This window comes from Pseudophryne corroboree, chromosome 11, assembly GCF_028390025.1.
Source record: "Pseudophryne corroboree isolate aPseCor3 chromosome 11, aPseCor3.hap2, whole genome shotgun sequence".
Classification (NCBI taxonomy): Eukaryota; Metazoa; Chordata; class Amphibia; order Anura; family Myobatrachidae; genus Pseudophryne; species Pseudophryne corroboree.
In genome coordinates this window covers 27,355,276-27,377,059 of record NC_086454.1, presented here as the reverse complement: position 1 = coordinate 27,377,059, position 21,784 = coordinate 27,355,276, and the positions used below count along the sequence as shown (strand labels likewise).

Below are 21,784 nucleotides of genomic sequence, written 5' to 3'. Positions count from 1 at the left end.
TGGCTAATATGTTCGTTATCCTGTTATAGAATGGTAATCACTGGGGGTAATTTATAAGTAGCAATCCAGTGCAGGAGACCTGCAATAGATGTCGCCGAGAGGGGCCTATTCAATCGGCTTTCGCCGTCTTCGCAGGACCAGTCTCACAGGTCAATTTCATCGGTCTACTGTGACTGCGCTTACATTTTAGGTTGCACCGCAAAGTATTGTAGCTGTGATATATTATACTGAAACGAACATCAGGGATTAAAGGATGCAAGTGCCCCTGTGAATTATTAGGGGCATCTGTCACCTACACGGATAGACTGAACCAATGTTGAGGAGAATGCATTATGTCCTATTAATCCTCTGGGGACCAGTCATGTGTCGAAAACATGGCATCACCAAAGCCTGTATGCTATCACATGCCAGTTGCAGGGCCAGTGTGATGCCGGCGACTTAGCCCAAAAGAATTAAAGATAATTTAAAAAGCTAAATCAGGTAGGCGTTGCATACGACTCCTAGCGAGTGGCTCTAACGTGCTGTTCTTACTGAAGGGACCCTCTATCAATTGTACCCCTGTAGGAAACACCATGTTCCTGCATTGTATCCAGTCACTATAAGGAGAAGCAATAATTCCTCTCGGTGCCATAAATGTATTCCATTGTCACTGATTGTGGATATTCTGTCTTCTGTATCTGATTGCTGGGGTTACATCAGGACCCGGTACAGAGATCTTCCAACTAATTATACGCAATAATCTCATCCAAAGACTCCACTCTCTAATCACTACCAGACAATGATTAATCATGATTAATAAGACAACTGTGCAAAACATTACATTTAGTAAAAGCAGTTCTGTTTTCAGTTTATAAGCTGCCTCAGTACAGCTCTGGCCACAGCACACAGTCGGCTGAACCGCACAGGTAATCATACAGGTTAGTGCGCCAGCGACTTACACACAGAAACAGGACAGCAGAGGAGACTGAAGGCGATCACTATACATATACACACACACACACACACACACACACACAATAGGGATTAGTGCTCTGTGAACAATTGTACTGTAACACACAGAAGAGAAAGTGCCCCCATCTCCCTAATGGCTACTGCTATGCGTTACCGAATCCCACTTAGTATCCTTACTTTAACCAAAACAAAAAGCCCATTATTCAATCCTTGCACAATTATACACAATGCACACAGATATTTGGATGAAATAAACACCACAAAGGCACTGGTAAAGATGGACATTAGATGTGTTATATAATGTATAAGGTGACCCCTTTCACATCAGAATAAATACACAAACACTGTAACCTTAAAGCAAATATATATAAAATTGAAGCAAAGTCCTTATAAAAATGTATCCACCTGAAATATCTAACCTACATACCTGTGGTTCATATTATGTTATTAAAATAAGATTTTACTCACCGGTAAATCTATTTCTCGTAGTCCGTAGTGGATGCTGGGAACTCCGTAAGGACCATGGGGAATAGCGGCTCCGCAGGAGACTGGGCACAACTAAAAGAAAGCTTTTAGACTACCTGGTGTGCACTGGCTCCTCCCTCTATGACCCTCCTCCAAGCCTCAGTTAGGATACTGTGCCCGGAAGAGCTGACACAATAAAGGAAGGATTTTGAATCCCGGGTAAGACTCATACTAGCCACACCAATCACACCGTATAACTCGTAATACTATACCCAGTTAACAGTATGAATATAACTGAGCCTCTCAACAGATGGCTCAACAATAACCCTTAGTTAGGCAATAACTACATACAAGTATTGCAGACAATCCGCACTTGGGATGGGCGCCCAGCATCCACTACGGACTACGAGAAATAGATTTACCGGTGAGTAAATTCTTATTTTCTCTGACGTCCTAGTGGATGCTGGGAACTCCGTAAGGACCATGGGGATTATACCAAAGCTCCCAAACGGGCGGGAGAGTGCGGATGACTCTGCAGCACCGAATGAGAGAACTCAAGGTCCTCCTCAGCCAGGGTATCAAATATGTAGAATTTTGCAAACGTGTTTGCCCCTGACCAAGTTGCAGCTCGGCAAAGTTATAAATCCGAGACCCCTCGGGCAGCCGCCCAAGATGAGCCCACTTTCCTCGTGGAATGGGCTTTTACGGATTTAGGATGCGGCAATCCAGCCGCAGAATGCTCCAGCTGAATTGTGCTACAAATTCAGCGAGCAATAGTCTGCTTAGAAGCAGGAGCACCTATTTTGTTGGGTGCCTACAGGATAAAAAGCGAGTCAGTTTTCCTGACTCCAGCCGTCCTGGAAATATAAATTTTTAAGGCCCTGACTACGTCCAGTAACGTGGAATCTTCCAAGTCCCTAGTAGCCGCAGGCACTACAATAGGTTGGTTAAAGTGAAAAGCTGATACCACCTTAGGGAGAAACTGGGGACGAGTCCTCAATTCTGCCCTATCCATATGGAAAATCAGATATGGGCTTTTACATGACAAAGCCGCCAATTCTGACACACGCCTGGCCGAAGCCAAGGCCAATTACATGACCACTTTCCACGGGAGATATTTCAAATCCACAGTTTTAAGTGGCTCAAACCAATGTGATTTTAGGAAACTCAACACCACGTTGAGATCCCAAGGTGCCACAGGAGACCCAAAAGGGGGCTGAATATGTAGCACTCCCTTTACAAATGTCTGAACTCCAGGCAGTGAAGCCAGTTCTCTCTGGAAGAAAATCGACAGAGCCGAAATCTGGACCATAATGGAACCCAAGTTTAGGCCCATAGTCACTCCTGACTGTAGGAAGTGCAGAAAACGACCCAGCTGAAATTCCTCTGTTGGGGCCTTCCTGGCCTCACACCACGCAACATATTTTCGCCAAATACGGTGATAATGGTTTGCGGTTATTTCTTTCCTGGCTTTTATCAGCGTAGGAATGACTTCCTCCGGAATGCCTTTTTCCTTTAGGATCCGGAATTCAACCGCCATGCCGTCAAACGCAGCCGCGGTAAGTTTTGGAACAGACAGGGCCCCTGCTGTAGCAGATCCTGTCTGAGCGGTAGAGGCCATGGGTCCTCTGATATCATTTCTTGAAGTTCTGGGTACCAAGCTCTTCTTGGCCCATCCGGAACCACGAGTATCGTTCTTACTCCTCGTTTTCTTATTATTCTCAGTACCTTTGGTATGAGAGGCAGAGGAGGGAATACATAAACCGACTGGTACACCCACGGTGTCACTAGAGCGTCCACAGCTATTGCCTGAGGGTCCCTTGACCTGGCGCAATATCTAGTTTTTTGTTTAGGCGGGACGCCATCATGTCCACCTGTGGCCTTTCCCAACGGTTTACCAACAGTTGGAAGACTTCTGGATGAAGTCCCCACTCTCCCGGGTGTAGGTCGTGTCTGCTGAGGAAGTCTGCTTCCCAGTTGTCCACTCCCGAAATGAACACTGCTGACAGTGCTAAGACGTGATTCTCCGCCCATCGGAGAATCCTTGTGGCTTCTGCCATCGCCATCCTGCTTCTTGTGCCGCCCTGTCGGTTTACAAGGGCGACTGCCGTGATGTTGTCTTGGTTATGAAGCAGAGGCCTTGCCAGACTTAGGGCATTGTAAATGGCCCTCAGTTCCAGAATATTTATGTGTAGGGACGACTCCTGACTTGACCAAAGTCCTTGGAAATTTCTTCCCTGTGTGACTGCCCCCCAGCCTCGAAGGCTGGCATCCGTGGTTACCAGGACCCAGTCCTGTATGCCGAATCTGCGGCCCTCTTGAAGATGAGCACTCTGCAGCCACCACAGTAGAGATACCCTGGTCCTTGGAGACAGGGTTATCAGCCGATGCATCTGAAGATGCGATCCCGACCACTTGTCCAAGAGGTCCCACTGAAAGGTTCTTGCATGGAACCTGCCGAATGGAATTTTGCTTCGTAAGAAGCTACCATTTTTCCCAGGACTCGTGTGCAGTGATGCACCGATACCTGTTTTGGTTTCAGGAGGTCTCTGATTAGAGATGACAGCTCCTTGGCTTTCTCCTGCGGGAGAAACACTTTTTTCTGTTCTGTGTCCAGAACCATCCCCAGGAACAGTAGGCGTGTGGTAGGAACCAGCTGTGACTCTGGGATGTATAGAATCCATCCGTGCTGTTGTAGCACTTCCCGAGATAGTGCTACTCCGACCAACAACTGCTCCTTGGACCTTGCCTTTATAAGGAGATCGTCCAAGTACGGGATAATTAAAACTCCCTTTTTTCGAAGGAGTATCATCATTTCTGTCATTACCTTGGTAAAGACCCTCGGTGCCGTGGACAGTCCAAACGGCAGTGTTTGGAATTGGTAATGGCAATCCTGTACCCCAAATCTGAGGTACTCCTGGTGAGGATGGTAAATGGGGACATGTAGGTAAGCATCCTTGATGTCCAGGGATACCATGTAATCCCCCTCCTCCAGGCTTGCAATAACCACCCTGAGCGATTCCATCTTGAACTTGAATTTTTTTATGTATGTGTTCAAGGATTTCAAATTTAAAATGGGTCTCACCGAACCGTCCGGTTTCGGTACCACAAACAGTGTGGAATAGTAACCCCGTCCTTGTTGAAGTAGGGGCACCTTGACTATCACCTGCTGGGAATACAGCTTGTGAATTGCCTCTAGCACAGCCTCCCTGCCTGAGGGAGTTGTCGGCAAGGCAGATTTGAGGAAACGGCGGGGGGGAGACGCCTCGAATTCCAGCTTGTACCTACTACTTGAAGGATCCAGGGATCCACCTGTGAGCGATCCCACTGATAGCTGAAATTTTTGAGGCGGCCCCCCACCGTACCTGGCTACGCCTGTGGAGCCCCCGCGTCATGCGGTGGACTCAGAGGAAGCGGGGGAAGAATTTTGATTCTGGGAACTGGCTGACTGGTGCAGCTTTTTCCCTCTTCCCTCGTCTCTGTGCAGAAAGGAAGCGCCTTTGACCCGCTTGCTTTTCTGAAGCCGAAAGGACTGTACCTGATAATAAAGTGCTTTCTTAGGCTGTGAGGAAACCGGAGGTAAAAAATTTTCTTCCCAGCTGTTGCTGTGGATACGAGGTCCCAGAGACCATCCCCAAACAATTCCTCACCCTTATAAGGCTCTATGTGCCTTCTAAAGTCAGCATCACCTGTCCAGTGTCGGGTCTCTAATACCCTCCTGACAGAATGGACACTGCATTAATTCTGGATGCCAGCCGGCAAAATATCCCTCTGTGCATCCCTCATATATAAGACGACGTCTTATGTTCGCAAAATAGTATCCCTGTTTGACAGGGTTACAGACCACGCTGCAGCAGCACTATCTGCAGGTCTCAGTCTAGTACCTGAGTGTGTAAATACAGACTTCAGGATAGCCTCCTGCTTTTTATCAGCAGGTACCTTCAAAGTGGCCGTATCCTAAGACGGCAGTGCCACCTTTTTTGACAAACGTGTGAGCGCCTTATCCACCCTAGGGGATATCTCCCAGCGTAACTTATCCTCTGGCGGGAAAGGGTACGCCATCAGTAACTTTTTAGAAATTACCAGTTTCTTATCGGGGGAACCCACGCTTTTTCACACTTCATTCACTCATTTGATGGGGGAACAAAACACTGCCTGCTTTTCCTCCCCAAACATAAAACCCTTTTTTAGTGGTACTTGGGTTAATGTCAGAAATGTGTAACACATTTTTTATTGCCGGGATCATGTAACGGATGTTCCTATTGGATTGTGTATATGTCTCAACCTCGTCGACACTGGAGTCAGACTCCGTGTCGACATCTGTGTCTGCCATCTGAGGGAGCGGGCGTTTTTGAGCCCCTGATGGCCTTTGAGACGCCTGGGCAGGCGCGGGCTGAGAAGCCGGCTGTCCCATAGCTGTTACGTCATCCAGCCTTTTATGTAAGGAGTTGACACTGTCGGTTTATACCTTCCACCTATCCATCCACTCTGGTGTCGGCCCCACAGGGGGCAACATCACATTTATCGGCATCTGCTCTGCCATCACATAAGCCTCCTCATCAAACGTGTCGACACAGCCGTACCGACACACCGCACACACACAGGGAATGCTCTGACTGAGGACAGGACTCCACACAGCCCTTTGGGGAGACAGAGAGAGTATGCCAGCACACACCAGAGCGCTATATAAATTTAGGGATTAACACTATATTGAGTGAATTTTTCCCAATAGCTGCTTGTATATACAATATTGCGCCTAAATTTAGTGCCCCCCCTCTCTTTTTAACCCTTTGAGCCTGCAAACTACAAGGGAGAGCCTGGGGAGCTGTCTTCCAGCTATACTGTGAAGAGAAAATGGCGCCAGTGTGCTGAGAGATAGCTCCGCCCCTTTTTCGCTGACTTTTCTCACGCTTTTTTATGGATTCTGGCAGGGGTATTTATCACATATATAGCCTCTGGGGCTATATATTGTGATATATTTGCCAGCCAAGGTGTTTTTATTGCTGCTCAGGGCGCCCCCCCCCAGCGCCCTGCACCCTCAGTGACCGGAGTGTGAAGTGTGCATGAGGAGCAATGGCGCACAGCTGCAGTGCTGTGCGCTACCTTGGTGAAGACTGATGTCTTCTGCCGCCGATTTTCCGGACCTCTTCTTGCTTCTGGCTCTGTAAGGGGGACGGCGGCGCGGCTCCGGGAAGGAACACCAAGGCCAGTTCCATGCGGTCGATCCCTCTGGAGCTAATGGTGTCCAGTAGCCTAAGAAGCCCAAGCTAGCTGCAAGCAGGTAGGTTCGCTTCTTCTCCCCTTAGTCCCTCGATGCAGTGAGCCTGTTGCCAGCAGATCTCACTGTAAAATAAAAAACCTAAAATAAACTTTCTTTCTAGGAGCTCAGGAGAGCCCCTAGTGTGCATCCAGCTCGGCCGGGCACAGAAATCCAACTGAGGCTTGGAGGAGGGTCATAGTGGGAGGAGCCAGTGCACACCAGGTAGTCTAAAAGCTTTCTTTTAGTTGTGCCCAGTCTCCTGCGGAGCCGCTATTCCCCATGGTCCTTACGGAGTTCCCAGCATCCACTAGGACGTCAGAGAAAATATATATTTATTTTCCTTTTTCCTTTTCAAACACCTCTTAAAATTACATTAATAATAATAATAATCTTGAATACCAGCCACTAAGGACATATAATGGGGGCCCCATCCAGGCAGCAGCCAGTTATGGCTGGAATGAAATGGCGCTATTGGAAGAGTTCTACTATCGGCTATGGGATGGATGGAGGCCTACTATCGGCTATGGGATGGATGGAGGCCTACTATCGGCTATGGGATGGATGGAGGCCTACTATCGGCTATGGGATGGATGGAGGCCTACTATCGGCTATGGGATGGATGGAGGCCTACTATCGGCTATGGGATGGATGGAGGCCTACTATCGGCTATGGGATGGATGGAGGCCTACTATCGGCTATGGGATGGATGGAGGCCTACTATCGGCTATGGGATGGATGGAGGCCTACTATCGGCTATGGGATGGATGGAGGCCTACTATCGGCTATGGGATGGATGGAGGCCTACTATCGGCTATGGGATGGATGGAGGCCTACTATCGGCTATGGGATGGATGGAGGCCTACTATCGGCTATGGGATGGATGGAGGCCTACTATCGGCTATGGGATGGATGGAGGCCTACTATCGGCTATGGGATGGATGGAGGCCTACTATCGGCTATGGGATGGATGGAGGCCTACTATCGGCTATGGGATGGATGGAGGCCTACTATCGGCTATGGGATGGATGGAGGCCTACTATCGGCTATGGGATGGATGGAGGCCTACTATCGGCTATGGGATGGATGGAGGCCTACTATCGGCTATGGGATGGATGGAGGCCTACTATCGGCTATGGGATGGATGGAGGCCTACTATCGGCTATGGGATGGATGGAGGCCTACTATCGGCTATGGGATGGATGGAGGCCTACTATCGGCTATGGGATGGATGGAGGCCTACTATCGGCTATGGGATGGATGGAGGCCTACTATCGGCTATGGGATGGATGGAGGCCTACTATCGGCTATGGGATGGATGGAGGCCTACTATCGGCTATGGGATGGATGGAGGCCTACTATCGGCTATGGGATGGATGGAGGCCTACTATCGGCTATGGGATGGATGGAGGCCTACTATCGGCTATGGGATGGATGGAGGCCTACTATCGGCTATGGGATGGATGGAGGCCTACTATCGGCTATGGGATGGATGGAGGCCTACTATCGGCTATGGGATGGATGGAGGCCTACTATCGGCTATGGGATGGATGGAGGCCTACTATCGGCTATGGGATGGATGGAGGCCTACTATGGGATGGATGGAGGCCTACTATCGGCTATGGGATGGATGGAGGCCTACTATGGGATGGATGGAGGCCTACTATGTGCTATGGGATGAATCGAGGCCTATTATGTGCTATGGGATGGATGGAGGCCATGTGCACCAGGTGAGAAGACAGAAGCAGACACACTGCATCAGTTACAGGAGATATAGCACAGGTATCATATATACAGTGAGCGGCAGATAAGAACATGACCTAATAATATCCGCAATAACCCCATGTTTAAGATTCCTCTCCTGCTCTCTATTATACCGCCCTTTATCCAAGAACGCCTACAAAACATGTGGTAAAAGGAAGTCGCAGCTTTGCACAAAAGAGTAAATGAAAAAACACACTAGGAGGTAAAAGGGCCGCAAATCATTACAGACTAATAACTTACTCCCAAGTTATACCTGGCACCTGTGATGTATATGAGGTCACATGATCGTCACAAATGATGCAGTTACCATGGTGAGAGATTACGGCAGATTATACAGAGTGACCAGGATGAAAACTGCGGGATTGCAGATAACAGTGTAGAAGAGGAGTGGTTTCCCATGGTGCAATATTGCGTAATTTTCCTTGTGCAATATATAAAATGAAAGTGATCATCTGATTGGCTGTTACAGGAAACACCTCCTTTCTACCCAGTTACAAGAGTGACAGTTGTCATCTATGTCTCCCAAAGTGCCTGTGCGATTCACAATGTAACACAACACAAAAAGCCACTACACACAGCGACAACAGGTACAAATACAACGGGATCCAGGCAAATGCTCAGCATTGAAAACTCCACCCGATATTACATTTTCTACATTTTAAGCACGGGTGCAGTTTTACCCTAAAAGTAGCTAAAGGACAATTTTGTAAAATTTCCCAGTAATTATGTGGAAGCTGTTTATGTGCTGGCAACATTTGTCATTTAAGTATTTTTGGTTCCTGTAAAGTAACGTGAATTAAAGCGTATGGTCCTTCAATGTATCCGTTCGGGCTGTTTATCTGCCCATCGTTTACCAATTCCCCGGTATGCCCATGTAAAAGGTGTGTCTGACTGTAATGAAACACTGTTCTAGGTACCGCTTTGGTGCTGGCGTGTAGGAGAGGTGACGTTTCGGATGCACGGGGTCAGCTGGCTTTCGCCTCTTTCGTGTGATGAGTCACGTGACCTGTCGCTTGAGCGTCGTCTATCTCGTGATCGTTCGTGACCGCCACTGGCACCATGAAAACTCATCTTCGTGTGGCTGGATCCCACTCTAGCACCACGCGATGGAGTGCTGGAAAGAAGAACAAATAACAGCGAATTACAGATGTGCGCCAAAGGCAAGAGCATGCAGACAAGCAGGACACACTGACGTATTTGGGGGGGGGGGGGGGGGGGGGGGAATAAGGGGATACATTTGTACCTATCAGAGGAGTGCATTTATTTCTAGAAGAGGACACGGTCTAGAAACCTACAGATTAAGGCAGCAGAGGAAGGATGCAGGGTAAGTAGCAGGTGACCGGAACGGCTGCAATAACCAGATTCATTATTATGGCCTGCATTTGATGCACGTGGCAGTAAGGATGGCAGGAGCCAGATATCTGCTGCTGGAGCTGGCAGACAGGAAGATAAGAGAAAGGCTGGCCAGATGTCTGCTGTATGTAAAGTAGATTATAGCAGTGTCTGGATATGAGAGCAGACACAAAGGACCGACTGTAAACATTGGGCAGGTAGGACATTCAGTATATGACACCATAGTATAATGGAGAATGAATGTCTCTGCCTATGTCTCTGCCTCTGCCTATGCCTATGAGCACCATACACTGTGTAGTCCGAGCTCAGATGGGATCCTCCTCACAGGCAATTACTGATCTATGAGCAAGGTACTGATGGTCCGGATCACTGCAATAAGCTCTCTCAGAACTCAGATGCCCCGGCCAAACAACTAGCTTATCTAAATGTCATTATCTACAGTATTTGGTGCACTGAATAAGTAAGTGTACAAGCCTTTACCGAGTGCCCCCCGGCTGCATTACACAACATTATAAACTCTTCACAATCCAGACTACTGTCAGCTTCTCACAAAATCCAATTAGAGAACACATTTCCTGCTTAGATACAGGAGGTATACACAAACGTGCGTGTCATTCCTATTCCCTGTAACCTTTATTTCTGTCTTTACAGCAATTTCCACCTCGAGCTATTGCTTCAGGCAGCACGCAGGGGCCTCAAGTTACAGCTGCACCTCTGGGTTTACACCAAGTGCTGCAACATCGCAGGACATTTAACGGAGGCATACAGCACAAGCATTTCCATACATAAAGACAAGCATGACCATCCTTCTACAAACGTAATGACACAGAGATAACATAGAATATTAAAGATAAAACATGCACTAAAAGCTTTCACATCAGCGGGTTAAAGGAATACACACCTCGTGCTTTGCCCGCTCAGGCACTGGAAAACCTTTGGAATGAGAGCACAAAGGAAGCAAGAGCCATGAAGCGAAGATGCTGTGGCAGCCAGGTCAGCATCCTTGTGCATTCCTTGCAAAGTTCAGCATATTGCCACCCCACGGCAGAACCTGCACAATCCTCTGGAAGTCCTTTAGCCTCAATGGCAGCTATTCAGGAGATACGGTGCCACCTCCCAGATAATAACACAAATCACTTCCACACAATCCGTGATTCAGACACGCATAGTGATGGGGCTGACGTCTCCAGCCACACCACCCCATTAGTGCTGCTTTGTGAGAGCAGTCGTATCCAGCGGCCTGCTATTGGATGTCCCGCAGTGACAGGCAGAACACAGACGGGAAGGAGGGGGTGGTTTCTAAAGCTATTCCCAGGCTAACAGGATTTTCTAGTAGGACTCGTCAGATCTGCTAACGAGGCTGCTGCAAATTACTCGAAAGAATGACTTCAATCTGTGTCATCCAGAGGACATGTGACCACATCAGTCCGGCACTCACCGCAAGGCTGAAGGCAAACTCAGGGATGCTGCTGCAATATAATGGCAGGATTACAGTGTACTAAACACTACATAGAGTCTGGGAAGAAGGCTGCGTGTGTGTGTGTGTGTGTGTGTGTGTGTGTGTGTGTGTGTGTGTGTGTGTGTGTGTGTGTGTGTGTGTGTGTGTGTGTGTATTACTGGATTTGCATTCATCACACTCCGTGTGACAGCACTTTCCTGCTACTTGCTGCAATGTGTTTGACTTGTGTACCCTCTCTGTACTCCCAGTACGCACTCCCACTGTAATCCTGGCACACCTGCTCCTGTTATTAGCTGGGGAGAAGGTGCATTTACTACCTATGCAGAGCTGGTGGCAAGAGTAGATTGTTTTCCCGGGGGTAGATTACACTTTGCATCCTCACTGAATTGAATAACGTCAGCCCCCCCCCCAACGACAGGGTAACATATGCCTTTGATAGCTCACTGGTTCCCACATCTGCCTGCAGGTGAGAGCTGCAGAGGCGCTGTCTAGTTATCTCAAACACCACTAGTAAGAAGCCAATGTGAATGAGGCCTAATACAGACAAATAGACTTCATTTACTTTACTCACACAGATTTAAAATGTACTTTTGTACCTCGTTATCATCAGAAACTAACAGTATTTCTTCAGCCATCAGCAATACAGCTCATTTCCCAGATCTTACAGCCCTAAAACCAACACAATCTTATGTGAGATGTAAGACAGCAGAGAGTGTGTCTAGGGGAGGGGGATGGGGGGGGGGGAGGGGAGGCTATGGTCTTAAAGTAAAAAGGTATAAAAACTAAATAATTGGTCATTGCCGTTAAGGACTGAATGTTCTATTGAAAGTCTCTCTGAAGTCTGACAGGAGAAAGGCAGGAAGGTACCACACTGGCTGCAGCTCCCAATAGCCTGACTACAATACACATCAAAAGGTGACCAACACGGCTTACTGCACAAAGGACTGCCAAATGCACTGTGCCATCCAGCCCGGTACAATCCGGTTACATTCATCCACAGCGCACACTGTGGCCATCTAATGGGATCAGGAAAGCAAACTGCCCCCGACATCAGCCTTCTGTGCGCACCTCTGTATTAAACTGAAAAAAAAAAAAATGCCCCAAAAAGCGCTAATTAGAGCTCCATGATTCCCAAACACAGAATGTAGACTGAAGGCAATGTTACGGGTCTGACATAGACATGAGAATATATATGGGGGGGGGAACATAGATATAGCTTCCCAGGGCTCAGAATCCTGGGCAGAACACAAGCTGTTAGCAATTGTTTGGAGATTGCTGCATTTGCACTTCCACTGCGTCTCAGTAACATCCTTGCACAGCAGTCACCCCCAGTATTACTACAGCCACTCTATTAGTCTGGTCTGAGGCACACTAGGCAGCACAGTGGTTAGCACTGCTGCCTCACAGAGCTAGGACCTTGGATCATGTGTGTGATGTTTGCCCTATCTTGGGTTTTCATCCAAAGTCCTAGTTCCACAGTCCTGGTAATTTAACTGACCTTCTAGCAAGTAATTTGGTCTCTTAAGGGCCCTACACACTGGCAGATAACACTGCACGATATGAACGTTCTCATTCATTAACGAACGAGAACGTTCATATCGTGCAGTGTGGAGGCACCAACGATGAACGATGCGCGGCCCCGCGCTCCATCGTCGTTGGTGCCCCATCGCTTATGCATGCAGGCCAATACGGACAATCTCGTCCCTATTAGCATGCATTGCTATGGTGCTGGATGACAGGGGGAGTGAAGAAACTTCACTCCCCCCGTCACCTTCCCCCCGCCGGGTCGCCTGTCGGCCGTATCCGCCGTCGGGCAGCTCAGCGACGGATCGCAGAGTCTGTAGGGGGCTTTAGTTTAATTGGGGCAGTGACTGATGATGGGACATGTTGGAGCTACATAAGTACATAGAGGTAAGCGAATTACACTGAACAACTTAGTAAGGAGTGAAAAAGCCAATGATGCTGGGACAGAACTGTTTGTTGTCCAATGAACAATCTGGGTGTATATATAGACTATGAACAGTTGTGACAATACTAATCACAATAGGGCATGTCATCTCCATCGCTGGTCAGCAAATAACCATGGCTTCATTTGTTATTCCAATATAATAATAAGATTTTACTTACCGATAAATCTATTTCTCGTAGTCCGTAGTGGATGCTGGGGACTCCGTCAGGACCATGGGGAATAGCGGCTCCGCAGGAGACAGGGCACAAAAGCAAGCTTTTAGGATCACATGGTGTGTACTGGCTCCTCCCCCTATGACCCTCCTCCAAGCCTCAGTTAGGTACTGTGCCCGGACGAGCGTACACAATAAGGAAGGATCTTGAATCCCGGGTAAGACCCAAACCAGCCACACCAATCACACCGTACAACTTGTGATCTGAACCCAGTTAACAGTATGATAACAATGAAGTAGCCTCTAAAAAAGATGGCTCACAACAATAATAACCCGATTTTTGTAACAATAACTATGTACAAGTAATGCAGACAATCCGCACTTGGGATGGGCGCCCAGCATCCACTACGGACTACGAGAAATAGATTTATCGGTAAGTAAAATCTTATTTTCTCTAACGTCCTAGTGGATGCTGGGGACTCCGTCAGGACCATGGGGATTATACCAAAGCTCCCAAACGGGCGGGAGAGTGCGGGTGACTCTGCAGCACCGAATGAGAGAACTCCAGGTCCTCCTCAGCCAGGGTATCAAATTTGTAGAATTTTACAAACGTGTTCCCCCCTGACCACGTAGCTGCTCGGCAAAATTTTAAAGCCGAGACCCCCTCGGGCATCCGCCCAAGATGAGCCCACCTTCCTTGTGGAATGGGCATTGACAGATTTTGGCTGTGGCAGGCCTGCCACAGACTGTGCAAGCTGAATTGTACTACAAATCCAACGAGCAATAGTCTGCTTAGAAGCAGGAGCACCCATCTTTTGGGGTGCATACAATATAAACAGCAAGTCAGACTTTCTGACTCCAGCCGTCCTGGAAATTATATATATATATATATATATATATATATATATATATATATATATATATATATATATATATATATATATATATATATATATATATATATATATATATATATATATATATATATATATATATATATATTTTTAGGGCCCCGACAACGTCTAGCAACTTGGAGTCCTCCAAGTCCCTAGTAGCCGCAGGCACCACAATATGTTGTTTCAGGCGAAACGCTGACACCACCTTAGGAAGAAACTGGGGACGAGTCCGCAGTTCTGCCCTGTCCGAATGGAAAAACAAATATGAGCTTTTTTTAAGACAAAGCCCCCAATTCTGACAATCGCCTGGCCGAGGCCAGGGCCACAACATGGTCCTTTCCATGTGAGATATTTCAAATCCACAGATTTGATCGGTTCAAACCAATATGATTTGAGGAATCCCAACACTACGTTGAGATCCCACGGTGCCACTGGAGGCACACAAGGGGCTGTATATGCAATACTCCCTTGACAAACGTCTGGACTTCAGGAATTGAAGCCAATTTTTTCTGGAAGAAAATCTACAGGGCCGAAACTTGAACCTTAATGGACCCCAATTTGAGGCTCATAGACACTCCTGTTTTCAGGAAGTGCAGAAATCGACCTAGTTGAAATTTTTTCGTGGGGCCTTCCTGGCCTCACCCACGCAACATATTTTCACCACATGTGGTGATAACGTTGTGCGGTCACCTCCTTCCTGGCTTTGACCAGGGTAGGTATGACCTCTTCCGGAATGCCTTTTCCCTTAGGATCCGGCGTTCAACCGCCATGCCGTCAAACGCAGTCGCGGTAAGTCTTGGAACAGACAAGGTCCCTGCTGGAGCAGGTCCTTTCTTAGAGGCAGATGCCACGGTTCCTCTTGGAACAGACATGGTTCTTGCTGAAAGCAAATCCCATCTTAGCTCCCGAGGCCATTAGTCCTCTGTGAGCATCTCTTGAAGTTCCGGGTACCAAGTCCCTCTTGGCCAATCCGGAGCCACGAGTATAGTTCTTACTCCTCTACGTCTTATAATTCTCAATACCTTGGTTATGAGAAGCAGAAGAGGGAACACATACACCGACTGTTACACCCACGGTGTTACCAGGACGTCCACAGCTATCGCCTGAAGGTCTCGTGACCTGGCGCAATACCTGTCCCGTTTTTTGTTCGGGCGGGACGCCATCATTTCCACCTTTGGTCTTTCCCAACGGTTCACAATCATGCGGAAAACTTCCCGATGAAGTTCCCACTCTCCCGGGTGGAGGTCGTGCCTGCTGAGGAAGTCTGCTTCCCAGTCGTCCACTCCCGGAATGAACACTGCTGACAGTGCTATCACATGATTTTCCGTCTAGCGAAAAATCCTTGCAGTTTTGACCACTGCCCTCCTGCTTCTTGTGCCGCCCTATCTGTTTACGTGGGCGACTGCCGTGATGTTATCCCACTGGATCAATACCGGCTGACCTTGAAGCAGAGGCCTTGCTAAGCTTATAGCATTACAAATTTGCTCTTAGCTCCAGTATATTTATGTGGAGAGAATTCTCCAGACTTGATCACACTCCCTGGAAATTTTTTCCCTGTGTGACTGCTCCCCAGCCTCTCAGGCTGGCCTCCGTGGATACCAGCATCCAATCCTGAATGCCGAATCTGCGGCCCTCTAGAAGATGAGCACTCTGTAATCACCACAGGAGAGACACCCTTGTCCTTGGATATAGGGTTATCCGCTGATGCATCTGAAGATGCGATCCGGACCATTTGTCCAGCAGATCCCACAGAAGAGTTCTTGCGTGAAATCTGCCGAATGGAAGCGCTTCGTAATAAGCCACCATTTTTTACCAGGACTCTTGTGCAATGATGCACTGACACTTTTCCTGGTTTTAGGAGGATCCCGATTAGCTCGGATAACTCCCTGGCTTTCTCCTCTGGGAGAAACACCCTTTTCCTGGACTGTGTCCAGAATCATCCCTAGGACCAGCAGACGTGTCGTCGGAACAACTGCGGTTTTGGAATATTTAGAATCCACCCGTGCTGTCGTAGAACTACTTGAGATAGTGCTACTCCGACCTCAACTGTTCTCTGGACCTTGTTCTTATCAGGAGGTCGTCCATTTTCTTTGAAGACGAATCCTCATTTCGGTCATTACCTTGGTAAAGACCCGGGGTGCCTTGGACACTCCAACGGCATCGTCTGAAACTGATAGTGACAGTTCTGTACCACGAACCTGAGGTACCCTTGGTGAGAAAAGCAAATTTTGGGACATGGAGGTAAGCATCCCTGATGTCCCGGGACACCATATAGTCCCCTTGTTCCCAGTTCGCTATCACTGCTCTGAGTGACTCCATCTGGATTTGAACCCTTGTAAGTGTTCAAATTTTTCAGATTTAGAATCGGTCTCACCTAGCCTTCTGGCTTCAGTACCACCCTATAGTGTGGAACAATACCCCTTTCCTTGTTGTAGGAGGGGTAATTTTATTATCACCTGCTGGGAATACAGCTTGTGAATTGTTTTCAATACTGCCTCCCTGTCGGAGGGGGACATTGGTACAGCAGACTACAGGAACCTGCGAGGGGGGAAACGCCTCGACATTCCAATCTGTGCCCCTTTGATACTACTTGTAGGATCCAGGGGTCCTGTACGGTCCCAGCGTCATGCTGAGAACTTAGTAGAAGCGGTGGAGGGCTTCTGTTACTGGGAATGGGCTGCCTGCTGCAGTCTTCTTCCCTTTCCTCTATCCCTGGGCAGATATCTTATAGGGACGAAAAGACTGAGGCTGAAAAGACGGTGTCTTTTTCTGCAGAGATGTGACTTAGGGTAAAAAACGGTGGATCTTCCAGCAGTTGCCGTGGCCACCAGGTCCCATGGACCGACCCCAAATAACTCCTCCCCCTTTTATACGGCAATACATCTTTGTGCCGTTTGGAATCTGCATCCCCTGACCACTGTCGTGTCCATAAACATCTTCTTGCAGATATGGACATCGCATTTACTCTTGATGCCAGAGTGCAAATATCCCTCTGCGCATCTCGTATATATAGAAATGCATCCTTTAAATGCTCTATAGTCAATAAAATACTGTCCCTGTCAAGGGTATCAATATTTTTAGTCAGGGAATCCGACCAAGCCACCTCAGCTCTGCACATCCAGGCTGAGGCGATCGCTGGTCACAGTATAACACCAGCATGTGTGTGTATACTTTTTAGGATATTTTTCTGATAAGCATGTGAGCGCCTTATCCACCCTGAGGGGTGTTTCCCAATGCGCCTTAACTTCTGGCGGGAAAGGGTATACCGCCAATAATTTTTTATCGGGGGAAACCCACGCATCATCACACACTTCATTTAATTTATCTGATTCAGGAAAAACTACAGGTAGTTTTTTCACCTCACACACAATACCCTTCTTTGTGGTACTTGGAGTATCAGAAATATGTAACACCTCCTTCATTGCCCTTAACGTGTGGCCCTAAAGGAAAATACGTTTGTTTCTTCACCGTCGACACTGAAATCAGTGTCCGTGTCTGGGTCTATGTCGACCGACTGAGGTAAATGGGCGTTTTTACAAGCCCCTGACGGTGTCTGAGACGCCTGGACCGGTACTAATTTGTTCGCCGGCCGTCTCATGTCGTCAACCCACTTGCAGCGTGTTGACATTATCACGTAATTCCATAAGTAAGCCATCCATTCCGGTGTCGACTCCCTAGAGAGTGACATCACCATTACAGGCAATTTGCTCCGCCTCCTCACCAACATTTTCCTCATACATGTCGACACACACGTACCGACATACAGCACACACATAGGGAATGCTCTGATAGAGGACAGGACCCACTAGCCCTTTGGGGAGACAGAGGGAGAGTTTGCCAGCACACACCAAAATGCTATAATTATACAGGGACAACCCTTATATAAGTGTTCCTCCCATATAGCATTTAATATATATGTATATCGCCAAATCAGTGCCCCCCCTCTCTGTTTTAACCCTGTTTCTGTAGTGCAGTGCAGGGGAGAGCCTGGGAGCCTTCCCCTCAGCCTTTCTGTGAGGGAAAATGGCGCTGTGTGCTGAGGAGAATAGGCCCCGCCCCCTTTTCGGCGGGCTTCTTCTCCGGAGATTGTGAAGTCTGGCAGGGGTTAAATACATCCATATAGCCTCAAGGGCTATATGTGATGTATTTTTCGCCATACAGGTATTCTACATTGCTGCCAGGGCGCCCCCCCCCGCGCCCTGCACCCTCCGTGATCGCTGTGGGAAGTGTGCTGACAGACAATGGCGCACAGCTGCAGTGCTGTGCGCTACCTGAGGAAGACTGAAAAGTCTTCTGCCGCCTGGTTCCGGACCTCTTCAATCTTCAGCATCTGCAAGGGGGTCGGCGGCGCGGCTCCGGGACGAACCCCAGGGCGAGACCTGTGTTCCGACTCCCTCTGAAGCTAATGGTGTCCAGTAGCCTAAGAATCCAATCCATCCTGCACGCAGGTGAGTTGAAATTCTCTCCCCTAAGTCCCTCGATGCAGTGAGCCTGTTGCCAGCAGGACTCACTGAAAATAAAGAACCTAAAAACTTTTTCTAAGCAACTCTTTAAGAGAGCCACCTAGATTGCACCCTTCTCGGACGGGCACAAAAACCTAACTGAGGCTTGGAGGAGGGTCATAGGGGGAGGAGCCAGTACACACCATGTGATCCTAAAAGCTTGCTTTTGTGCCCTGTCTCCTGCGGAGCCGCTATTCCCCATGGTCCTGACGGAGTCCCCAGCATCCACTAGGACGTTAGAGAAAGAATATTTAGGGCTATGAAAGTGGAGGCGTACCAGGAGTTACGATGTACAGCCGCTTATCAACAGGTTTATTTTTCTTTCACAAGCATGGAAAGCTCTTCCTTAAGCCGGCATTTAACCTCCACAGTATCCAAAAATAAAACCAATACAATACAGTGCAATACTGCTCTAGAATAAAGAGGATTTTATTTACCTACCAGTAAATCCTTTTCTCGTCGTCCATAAGGGATACTGGAGACACTTAGTACGATGGGTATAGAAGGGGTCCAAAGGAGCCGGTGTACTTTAAATTTCTTCCACAGGGTGTGCTGGCTCCTCCCTTCTATGCCCTTCCTCACAGCTCAGTCTAGGAAAACCGTGCCGAAGGAGATGGACATACTTGAGAGGAGGATACAAGACAAACGAGTGACGAGGTCAACAAACCAGCACACATCAAAACAATCAACTAGCAACAGCTAGCGAAACAGAAACAGCAGAAGAACAATAACTTGCAGCACAGAGGCGGGCGCCCAGTATCCCTTATGGACTACGAGAAAAGGATTTACCGGTAGGTAATTAAAAGCATCTTTTCTCTAGCATCCATTAGGGATACTGGGGACACTTAGTACGATGGGGACGTCCCAAAGCTCCCAGAACGGGTGGGAATGTGCCGAGACGTCTGCAACACCATATGTCCAAACTGGACATCCTCTGCAGCCAGGATATCAAACCTGTAAAACTTGACAAATGTGTTGCGGTCAGCGTTGAGGTTACTTTCGGTCAACCGCTGACCGCAAAGTTCCCACCACTGGATACAATGGAGCGCATAGGCGCAACATTGTATCTCTGCCGTGTGCAGCCTCACTGACACTACAGGAGCGCACAGCCAATCAGGAGAGTGCCACGACGTGGCGCTCCCTGATTGGCTGAAGGGACCCTCTTTGACAGGAGTCAGGGGGGGTCCTGGCAGTCGGGGAAAGGGGTCCCATGTGTAAACATGGGTCCCCTACTACTACTACTACTACTACTACTACAGGTACCAGCGGGCCCGGTTTTCCACCGCATGCTGGTACTTGTAGTACTGCTACTAAAAACAATATTCTGAATTTTTACACTTGGCTATCAGCCCCCCATCCGCCGCCCTTGGATGGGGGGGGGGGGGCAGCCTCGGGCTTCACCCCTGGCCCTTGGGTGGCTGGAGGGGGGGACCCCTTGATTTAAGGGGTTCCCACTCCTCCAGGGTACCCCGGCCAGGGGTGACTAGTTGGGGATGTAATGCCAGGGCAGCAGGGACCACAATAAAAGTGTCCCCCGGCTGTGGCATTATCTCTCTGACTAGTGGTGCCCGGTGCTGGTTCCAAAAATACGGGGGACCCCTACGCTTTTTGACCCCCGTATTTTTGGCACCAGGACCAGGCGCAGAGCCCGGTGCTGGTTGTTAAAATATGGGTGAACCCCTGTCATTTTTTCCCCCATATTTTTTCTACCAGGACCGGCTCAAAGAGCCCGAGGCTGGTTATGCTTAGGAGGGGGGACCCCACGCAAATTTTTTCCAAAGTTTTTACATTAAACAGACCCTTGCCCATAGATAACCATGCACAGATCTCACTGATCCGTGCATGGTTATCCGAACTCGACTGGAAAAAGCAGGTATTTTTTTGCTGCTTTTTTTAACGATTCGCAAAAAAAATACACCCGCACTTGAGCACTCAGAGACTAACACCCAATTACGAATGAATAGTGAATACCCGTGTTGTATGAAATAACAGCCGCATTTGACAGATGGTCTATTCATTCGTATTTCTGAACTTTGCCAATCAAACCATTACGAATAGCCCAAACACTGCCGAGATTTGTGCTTAGTGAATTGCAGTGTTGGGACTTAGAAAAAAAAACACAAATCAGACAAACTCGATTTTTTTAGTAAATATTGGCCCAGGTAGGGGACAATGTTCACACCCTGAATCCCGAGTTGGAACATCATTTCCGCCATCACTTTGGTGAAGACCCTTGGGGCTGTGGAGAGGCCGAAGGGCAGCGCCCGGAACTGGTGGTGTTCCTGCAGCAGAGCAAACCTGAGGTAAACCTAATGTGGCGGCCAAATCAGTATACGAAAGTAAGCATACTTTATGTCCAGGGAGACCAAGAACTCTCCCTCCTCCAGACCTGAGATCATTGCTCTCAGATACTCCATTTTGAACCGGAAAACCCGCAGATATGGATTTGACGATTTGAGGTTCAAAATGGGCCTCACTGAACTGTCCAGTTTTGGTACAACAAAAAGGCTGGAATAGTATCCCTCACCTTGATGTTGAGGTGGTACATTAACAATGACTTTGGTCTGAGCTAACTTTTGAATGGCCTTCTGTAACGTGAGGCGCATGGTTTCTGAAGCTGGTAAACCCGACTTGAAAAACCTGACAGGTGGAAGACTTTCGAATTCCAGCTTGTAGCCGTGGGAGATCAGGTCTTTTATCGAAGAGTCCTGGCAGGAGCTGTTCCAGATGGAACTGAAGAATCTCAGATGAGCTCCCACCCGGAGGTCCCCCTGGAGTGGAGGGACACAGTCATGCTGAAGGTTTGGAGGAAACAGAGCAGACACCCTGTTCCTAAGAAGCGGAGGTGGCACGTTTACGAGACTTAACTCTTGAACCTCGTGCCGCATTTGCCTTACCTTTAAAGCGTGCCACCCGAAAGGACTGCAGAGACAGCCCAGTGTAGGAACGTCTAGCCAGTGGAGCAGCTGAGGGAAGGTGCACGGACTTACCAGCAGTAGCCTTCGAAATCCAGGTAT

At 48.3% G+C, this 21,784-nt stretch overlaps 1 protein-coding gene across 2 annotated transcripts in view; it reads right to left on the bottom strand.

Moving 5' to 3' along the window:
• BTBD10 (BTB domain containing 10) overlaps positions 1-21,784 on the bottom strand; it is a 129,764-nt gene that overhangs the window by 32,140 nt on the left and 75,840 nt on the right. For both annotated transcript variants that reach the window (XM_063946399.1, XM_063946400.1), the window contains one exon: positions 9,355-9,551. In XM_063946399.1, the coding sequence (XP_063802469.1) occupies positions 9,355-9,551 (197 nt within the window). The remainder of the gene's footprint in view (positions 1-9,354; positions 9,552-21,784) is intronic.